Source organism: Cebus imitator, unplaced genomic scaffold (assembly GCF_001604975.1).
Source record: "Cebus imitator isolate Cc_AM_T3 unplaced genomic scaffold, Cebus_imitator-1.0 Scaffold353, whole genome shotgun sequence".
Classification (NCBI taxonomy): Eukaryota; Metazoa; Chordata; class Mammalia; order Primates; family Cebidae; genus Cebus; species Cebus imitator.
The window spans coordinates 2,130,001-2,139,918 of record NW_016107668.1 but is presented as its reverse complement, the minus strand read 5'-3'; the positions used below and the strand labels follow the sequence as shown (position 1 = coordinate 2,139,918).

Here is a 9,918-nt window from a genome sequence, read left to right as displayed (position 1 = left end):
TAGTAGAGACGGGGTTTCACCATGTTGACCAGGATGGTCTCGATCTCTTGACCTCGTGATCCACCCGCCTCGGCCTCCCAAAGTGCTGGGATTACAGGCTTGAGCCACCGCGCCCGGCCAACTTTCTCAGATATTCTTAATCTCTCTCTCCCGATTCCCCTCTCTACCTAATCTGCCCCCTTGCCTGTCTCTCCATATTGCTTATTAAATCTCTATTCTTCACTGCGCTTACATTGAAAACTTACTTGCAAGCACTGCTGTTCTGTCATTGGTCCTTTATTTTGATAGCTGCCCATCTTGTTATGGGTGTTTTTGGAATCAGTATCCTCTTCTCGTTTAGAGGGTACTAATTAGAAGAATGAAAATTGTCTTCTATGCATTGTGTTCTTTGTTCATTTTGTTCTTTCCATTTATGCTGTTAGCTTTCTGTTAGTATTTATTAATAAATGCCTAATAATCATTGGATGTTGGTAGCTGACTGGTAAGGGTTCCCTCTGCAATTAAGTGGATCTCTCATTTTCTCTCACAGAACGCTTCTCTAAATGGGATGGCTGATTGCGGGCTCTGAACTAGTCTGTCCTGTAAAGAGCATAATAGCTATTAAGCAGGGTTAGGGCTTCATGGTTACAGAAAGTTAGGAGGTGTTTGAGTGATAAAGACTTCATCTCATTCCTAGGTAGAACTGCCTTTCTTTCTCATTTATTTCTATGTTGTGGAGGCCTAGAATTACTTCATGTTTTTACCTCTTTGTCTAGCTTCAATATAGATGCTAGGAACTCTGGTAAATTTTTTGGTTATCATTGGTGCAGAAAGCATTCCTGACATTTCTGTATACTTTGAGGGCTGAGGGGAATGGCCCAGAGGTGTTGATTGTAGCCTCACAGATAACTCTTTTTATTCCTAAGTTTGGATGTTTTCCAGACTTCTTCAGTGGAAAATAGCTCCTGCAGTGGTCTTCCATGTGTGTGTCTATTTTTTTCCATTAATTTTACCCCATCTGTTTTCCATGAATTCATGAAAAATTATTGTGTCTTTCTTGTTCTCATAACTGCTATGTTGCTGTTTTTTTGTTTTGTTTTGTTTAATCTTTACTTTAGAAAGGAAGAGCCATACACTGTGCTTGGTCCACAGTCTTAAACTTGAAGTCCAACAAGTTTTATGATCACATAAAGGATGAGTAAATATTTTCTGAGGAAATGAGTGATAATTAAATATTAAAAAAACTGTAACTTCTGACCTAAATATATTTTACCATCAGTTCTCTCTAGCAGTAGAAAAACCGGTAGGTTGAAGATTTCTTTTTCACCATGGTTAGATAGCTTACTTTCATGAGTTTGTAGCAGAGAACTGAGTAACTCTCCATATTGTCATGCATATATTAAGATTAATATTACTAGAAGTTCTAAAAAATAGCTCATAAAATATAAATTTACTGAAATAAAAGAAAGTAACCAATGGATTTAAGAATCTGAATCTGACTGCTGGAAGACAAATCTCAACCTCCCTGTTTGGGCTTTTTAAAGATATCTGAAGAGCAAACAGCCTCAGAAACTAGAGGTAGTAGCTCCCTCTGGATCAAATATTTGGGTTACCTAGGCTTGCGATTCCTCAGCTGTGATGCAAATCTTCTGTGTGTGCAGCATTGATTTAAGCCCCTTCTTGCCCCCATGGGATGTAGGGAGCAAGGGGAATCAATGCAAAGAGGAATCTTATGCTACTTGCTGTGTCATAAGAAATAACGTCCTTTGTCTCTGAAATGGGAATTGTGTCTTCTGCCAGCAAAAGACACATGTAACTGTGGCAGTCTAACTTGTTAGGTTTCCAGTAGGGTAAATATCAGACCCTTCACACCAAATTATTAAATTAAAAAGTGAGAATGCATTTAACCTTTTCAGTTTAGTAATAACACAAATCCAAATGTCTTCAATAAGAACACCTGATAGTCCTTTAAAAAGTCTAAAGTATGTTATTCATTTCTCAGTGTTTCTTTTTCTTATTAGCACTGAGTTTCATGAGCGGCTAAATAAAATTGATAAGCTGAAGAACAGATATGAAATTCTGACTGTTGGTATGCTGCCTCCTGAAGGAGAAGAGGAGAAAACACAGGCATACTATGTAATCAAGGTAATTTTAATTGATTCACAGTTGGGATTGTATCAAGTTTTCTTTGTTAACTCATTCACTGTAATCCTCTGAATTTAAAAAACCAAAATTGCAACTTCCCTCCCATGAAATCTAGCGACTATTTCACTTAATTAGCGTCACTAACTATTGCACTCAATAAAGGCCAAAACATTCATTGCTAAATGGAGATACTGAAGGCACTATTCATTTTGTACACCTCCAGTCCCTGAGGTCAAAGCACTGCCCCGATTCCCAAAACTTACCGCTAACTTGCTCCATAACTTTTCCTCCTGTGAGTTCAGGTCATTCTACTTGACCATTCTTTGAAACTTTTTTCTTTTTGCTATTTGTGTCATGTCATTTCCCCTCATCAAGATTTCTAATCTTTTTGTCGAAGACCTATTACCATTCTAAGTGTCTCTGGTATGCATGTGACAACCTTTCAACAACTGAGGCTTAAAGCTTTGGCGTTTCTGCACTATAGGCACCCACTCTTATGCCACACTCTGGCTTAACCTCAGCATTTCTTATAGCTACACCACCTCTGAATTTTAAACTCCAGTTTACCATTACAGTCCTGGTAGGGCAGCTGTTCAGAAGGGAGGAGGGTTGTTTCCTGCCCTCGTATTACAGGGAGACAGACCAGGTGAATCTTTTTCTGATGTTTGACAGCTGTCTGCCACCCCATGGTTATCTTTACCCATAAGGGGAAATTCATTGAGTGATATGGAATTGAATGCTATTCCCTTTCTGAGCACTGCTATATTCAACTTTCCCACGTAGAAAATACTCTGAACAGGAGTAATTTTCTTTACAGGAAGATCTAGGAAATTACTCAAAATGCTAAAAATAAGAAATGGAACTTATGACTGACTCATTTCCCTGTACCATACATGGATGGGGTGAGATGATTTTCCGATTCACAACTTTAGAGAATGGCTCTCCCTTTGACGTCTACCAACTTAATTGCGCAAATTTTCTCCTGTAGCTTTTCTTCAAATCTGCCCCTTAACAAATACAGCAAGTATGGTATGCCTGCCACTTTGCTTCTTGAAATTCTGCCTTCCCCATGAGAAATCACTCCCGGCTCTCAAAAGTTTCTTATAACTTGTCAGTCTGTAATACCACAGGCTTCTGTCAAAACAGGAGTTTCCTCTTCTCAGGTTTTAAAAGTTCCTGAAGGATAAAGGGTAGGCTCTAATTTTTTAGGTGTTGGTAAATAGGCAGATGTTGCAATTCCAGTTAAGTTTCTCTAACAAGCGGTGTGATGGGTTACCTAAAAGTACTGGTGTTAAGTGTGATTTGTCCATATCCTGGTTTTACCACTGCTTAGGTAGGTGACCAGGCATAAGTTACTTAACCATGCAGTGACTTTCTTCACTCAGAAAATGAAGAGGATAATATTATTACTTTTGTTGGGAGAAATAAGGAAATATATGTAAAGCTCCTGGGACAGTGTCTGGCACAAAATGATCATCAATAAATATTACTGTTATCACTATGATGATGCTGATTAACCTAACAGGAAAGCAGGCAAGTTTTATATGAAAAAAGAATATTCCTTCTGTTTAAAGTGCTGGGTAAATAGCAGTATAATGATTATGCTAAATGAATTGAGGCTATCAGTTACTTTCTCATCTTCCTGATGCCATGTTTCTTATCTTCCATCTTCTTTGGGATCCACAGCTTGCCACACAGTTATTCCCATTTTTTTGTTGTTGTATAGCATGTTTAAACTTTTACTGATAACAACACTTCACAAGTCTCAGATATGTGAAAATGAAACTTTATAACTAAACGCAGTCCAGCTGGTATCAGGAAAAATTATCTATGGCCTGAAAAATAGAGAAAAGCAAACCATGGGTGCAACGATGCCACTGCACAGTGACACCCAAGTGTTGGCATTTTCTAGTGGGCCCTCCAGGTATCATCTGATTCTATAGGAGTGCACACCTTTGACTCTCTACTGACTTATTTTACAACTCTGTAGGTATAGATGATAACTTGTAAGACAACTGACAGTAACATAAGTGATTCTTGCTGCTAACAATGTAAGTGAATTTTTGGCCAGTAGAAATACAACTCTGCTCTGTAGAAAAGATAACCCAAGCATTAAAGTTTATTACACTAAAATATATTAATATGTTTTGCATCTACCAGCAAATTCGTTTCAGCATTTCTGATTCTATATGTCTACAATATAAAATGTTTTTCATATTCTTTGAAATGGTCTACCTTTCTGGCTCATTAACAAGTTGAATAAAATCTTTAATGTTCATTTCATATTTGAGAGTTTTTAACTATGTGAAATTAGTACTTTGGCATTTTCACTTCTGGAAAAAACCTAAATTGCCAAATAGAAGTTAATTTTTTTTTTCCAAGTCTGTTTTTCAATGTAGTAGATTCTGTTTCTCAAAGTAGTTGATTTAGGATTTAAATTCAGTCAAATCAAAATTGATTCCCAGCCCCCCCCCCCCTTTTTTTTGGGATAGAGTCTTGCTCTGTCACCCAGGCTGGAGTGCAGTGGCATGATCTCGGCTCACTACAACCTCTGCCTCCTAGCCATTCTCCTGCCTCGGCTTCCTGAGTAGCTGAGATTACAGGTGCACGCCACCACGCCGGCTAAGTAGAGACAGGGTTTCACCATGTTGGTTCAGGCTGGTCTCGATCTCCTGACCTTGTGATCCGCCCACCTTGGCCTCCCAAAGTGCTGAGATTACAGGCGTGAACCACCATAGCCAGCCCATTATCTTTCCTATGTTATCTACAACGGGATCTGTCCTGATGGATATGTATGTTATATTCATGGCTGTGGGCAACAGGAATTTGATTACAATGCTAACCACTGTTGTGTTTTCTGAACGTTGTGGATTAGGCATCAGCAAACTATGAAACTACGCACTCTAGCCAAATGCTGCCCACCACTTGTTTTGTAAATAAGTACTGGAAGACAAACTACATATACTTATTCATTTACATATTGTTTAGAGCTGCTTACATGCTACAATGACAGAATGAAGTAGTTTTGATAGACTGAATGACCCATAAAGTCTAATTACTATCTGACCTTTACATACAAAGCTTCTTGAACTCTTTTGTTAGTTTCTTAGGGCTGCGATACCTGCATCACACCAGCTGCCCAGGGACCTGAAAACCTACCTACATGTCTGGCCCACCGTTCCCACTACTACCATCTGAGCAAGATACCCAGAGGCCCAAGAATCAGCCTTTGAGGACCCACTAATACCAGTAACAGCATGAGCCACTCTTGGGCCTAGGAATAGAAACACTCAGCCCACCACTTCTACCAATTGGGCCCAAAGACTGGCATACCTGGCATCCTAGACCCCAGCAAAACTTATTCACCAAGGCTCAGCTAATAACCATACAAGTCACTGAGGAAATCACAGATACCAATGACCCTGTGTACGCCTAAGAAATCATACAAAGACCACACTACCACAGGCACCCCAAATCAAAGCATCAACTACATATGTACATCTTCAGGAGAAAATCCTCCCACAAAAAAGCAATTTAAAAAAATTAGCAGAAGCAACTGTTACATGAGATATGCATATATTAATGGAAGGACACAAAAACCATGAAAAAGGAAGGCAATGTGACCCGCCATATGACAACTGTTCAGCAATAGATCCAACTCAAAAGAAAATCTTGAAATGCCAGATGAAAAATTCAAAATACAGAAGCTCAATTAGATGCAAGATAAATCTGAAAACCAATACAAATAAATCAGAAATCAATTCAGGGTATGAGCAAGAAATTTCCAAAGAAGATAGATATCTCAAAAAAAAAATCGAAAACTTAAAAATTGATTGAAAGAACTGTAATACACACTTGAAACTTCAATAATAGGCTACACAAGCAAAAGAAAGAGCCAGTGATAGACTAGACAAGCAACAGAGAGAATTGCAGACCTTGAAGACAGGTCTTTAAAAATAATCCAGTCAAATTAAAAAAAAAAAAAGCCTTAAATGTAAATGCGCTAAATGCTCTAATCAAAAGACACAGACTGGCAAATTAGATAAGCAGTCAAGACCCATCAGTGTGCTGTATTCAGGAGACCCATCTTATGTGCAAAAAAAAAAAAAAAAAAAAAAAAAAGGGGTTGCAATCCTAATCTCTGATAAAACAGCCTTTAAACCAACAAAGATTAAAAGAGACAAAGGCATTACATAATGGTAAAGGGATCAATGCAACAAGAAGAGCTAATAATCCTAAATATATATGCACCCAATACAGGAGCACCCAGTTACATAAAGCAAGTTCTTAACCTACAAAAAGACTCGGACTCCCAAACAATAACAGTGGGAGACTTTAAGACCCCACTTTCAATATTAGATCAATGAGACAGAAAATTAACAAGGATATCCAGGATTTGAACTCAGATCTGGACCAAGTGGACCTAACAGACATCTACAGAACTCTCCACCCCAAATCCAGAGAATATACATTCTTCTCAGCACCACAACACACCTTTTCTAAAATTGACCACAGAATTGGAAGTAAATGACTCTGCAGCAAATGCAAAAGAATGGAAATCATAACAAACAGTCTCTCAGACCACAGTGCAATCAAATTAGCATTCAGGATGAAGAAACGCACTCAAAACTGCACAACTACATGGAACTGAACAACCAGCTCCTGAATAACTACTGGATAAATAATGAAATGAAGGCAGAAATAAAGATATTCTTTGAAACCAATGAGAACAAAGACACAACATACCAGAATCTCTGGAATACAGTTAAAGCAGTGTCTCAAGGGAAATTTATAGCACAAAATGCCCACAAGAGAAAGAAGGAAGGATTTAAAATCGATACCCTAATGTCACGATCAAAAGAGCTAGAGGAGCAAGATCAAACAAATTCAAAGGCTAGCAGAAGACAAGAAATAACTAAGATTAGAGTAGAACTGAAGGAGACAGACACATAACACTTCAAAAAAATCAAATCCAGGAGCTGGTTTTTTGAAAAGACCAATAAAATGGATAGACTGCTAGCCAGGCTAATAAGAAAAAAGAATCAAATAGTGCAATAAAAATTGATAAAGGGGATATCACCACTGATCCCACAGAACTACAAACTACCATCAGAGATTGTACTACAAATACCTCTATGCAATTAAACCAGTAAATCTAGAAGAAATGGTAAGTTCCTGGACACATACCCTCCCAAGACTAATCCAGGAAGAAGCTGAATCCCTGAAAAGACCAATAACAAGGTCTCAAATTGAAGCAGCAATTAATAGCCTACCAACCAAAAAACTATAGGACCAGATGGGTTCACAGCCAAATTTTACCAGAGGAGCTGGTACCATTCCTTCTGAAACTATTTGAAACAATAAAAAAAGAGGGACTCCTTCAGATAATCTGGGGACTTTCGCCAAGATGGATGAATAGGAACAGTTCTGGAGTGCAGTTCCCAGTGAGAGCGACACAGAAGGTGTGTGATCTCCGCATTTCCAACCGAGGTACCAGATTTGTCTCAATGGGACTGGTTGGACAGTGGGTGTAGCCCAAGGAGCGCAAAATGGGGCAGGGTGGGGTGCTGTCTCTCCCGGGAAGTGCAACAGATTGAAGGACCCCCCCCCCCATCCTACCTAGCAGAGGCCATTAGGGACTTTTCCGGCCACACCAGCACTCTGGTTCAACAGCCCACAGACTGGAAGATTACCGCCAGGCCAACAAGCACTGTGGGTCTCCAGCACAGGCTGGCACCTGGAATGCCTGCAAGACAGATCTGCCTAATCCCTTGCATAAAGGGGAGCTCAGGTCAGGGAGCCAAGTGATCTGGCTTGGTGGGTCCCACCCCCACAAAGACCAGCAAACCGAAACCCTCTGGCTTGAGAATTTCACAGCCAGCACAGCAGTTTGAGCACAACCTGGGACGGTCAAGCTCGCTGTGGGGAAGGGCATCCATCATTGCCGAGGCAGGTCTAACCTTACCCGTGTAAACAAAATCTGGAGGAAGTTTACACGGCAGCTGGACGGAGCCTATGGCAGCTCAGGAGCGCCTCTGCAGGCAGACTGCAACTAGACTTCCTCCTTGCTGGCAGGGCATCTCTGAAAAAAGGCAGCAGCTGGTCAGGGACTTATAAAGCCCTACCTTCCTAGAACAGAGCACCTGGGAAAAGGGCGTTTGTGAGTTCTGCTGCAGCAGACTTAAGTGTGCCTACCCAGCAGCTCTAAAGGGAGCAATGGAGCTCCCAGCACAGCATTTGAGCTCTGATAAGGGACACTACAGCTCTAATAAGAGACAGACTGCCTTCTAAAGTAGTTCCCTGACCCCTGTATATCAAAAAGTCACCTCATACAGGAGAGTTCTGGCTGACATCTGGTGGGTACCCTTCTGGGACGAAGCTACCAGAGGAGAGAACAGGCAGTAAACCTTGCAGTTCTGCAGCCCCCGCAGATGATTCCCAGGCAGGCAGGGTCTGAAGTGGACCTCTAGCAGTCCTGCAGCAGAGGGGCCTGTCAGAAGGAAAAGTAAAAAACAGAAATAGCTTCAGCATCAACAAAAAGGAAGTCCACTGAAGGACCCCATCCAAAAGTCACCAACTTCAAAGACCAAAGGTAGATAAATCCACAAAGATGGAAGAAACAAGCACAAAAAGGACGAAATACCAAAAACCAGAATGTCTCTGCTTCTCCAAGGGATCACAACTCCTCACCAGCAAGGGAACAAAACTGGACGGAGAATGAGTCTGACAAACTGACAGAAGCAGGCTTCAGAAAGTGAGTAATAACAAACTTCTTTGATCTAAAGGAACTTGTTCTAACCCAATGCAAAGAAACTAAGAACCTTGAGAAAAGGTTAGACGAAATGCTAACTAGAATAACCAGCTTAGAGAGGAACATAAGCAACCTGATAGAGCTGAAAAACACAGCATGAGAACTTTGCGAAGCATACACAAGTTTCAATAGCCAAATTGATCAAGCAGAAGAAAGGATATCAGAGACTGAAGATCAACTCAATAAAATAAAATAAAAAGAGTGAAAAGAAATGAACAAAGCTTCCAAGAAATATGGGATTATGTGAAAAGACCTAATCTCTGTTTGATAGGTGTACCTGAATGTGACGGAGAACGAATCCAAGCTGGAAAACACTCTTTAAAATATATAACCAGAAGAACTTCCCCAATCTAGCAGGGCCAGCCAACATTCAAATTCAGGAAATACAGGACACCACAAAGATGTTCCTCAAGAAGAGCAACCCCAAGGCACCTAATTGTCAGATTCACCAGGGTTGAAATGAAGGGAAAAAATGCTAAGGGCAGCCAAAGAGGAGGCTACCCACAAAGGGAAGCCCATCAGACTCACAGCAGATCTCTCAGCAGAAACCCCACAAACCAGAAGAGAGTGGGGGCCAATATTCAACATCCTTAAAGAAAAGAACTTTCAACTCAGAATTTCATATCCAGCCAAATTAAGCTTCATAAGTGAAAAGGAAATAAAATCCTTTACGGACAAGCGATTGCTGAGAGGTGTCGTCACTACCAGGGCTGTCTTACAAGAGCTCCTGAAGGAAGCTCTAAACATGGAAAGAACAACCAGTACCAGCCACTCCAAAAACATACCAAATGGTAAAGAGCATTAACACAATGAAGAAACTGCATCAACTAACAGGCAAGACAACCAGCTAGCATCAAAATACAAGATCACATTCACAAATAACAATGTTAACCTTAAGTGTAAATGGGCTTAATGCCCCAATCAAAAGACACAGACTGGCAAATTGGGTACAAAGTCAAGACCCATCAATGTGGCTGTTTTCA

General features: G+C 40.3%; 1 protein-coding gene across 1 annotated transcript in view; it reads left to right on the top strand.

The window, feature by feature from the left end:
• Positions 1-9,918, top strand: part of CCDC39 (coiled-coil domain containing 39) — a 68,991-nt gene that overhangs the window by 44,657 nt on the left and 14,416 nt on the right. The window contains exon 13 of the mRNA XM_037730562.1: positions 2,001-2,124. Coding sequence (XP_037586490.1) covers positions 2,001-2,124 — 124 coding nt within the window. The remainder of the gene's footprint in view (positions 1-2,000; positions 2,125-9,918) is intronic.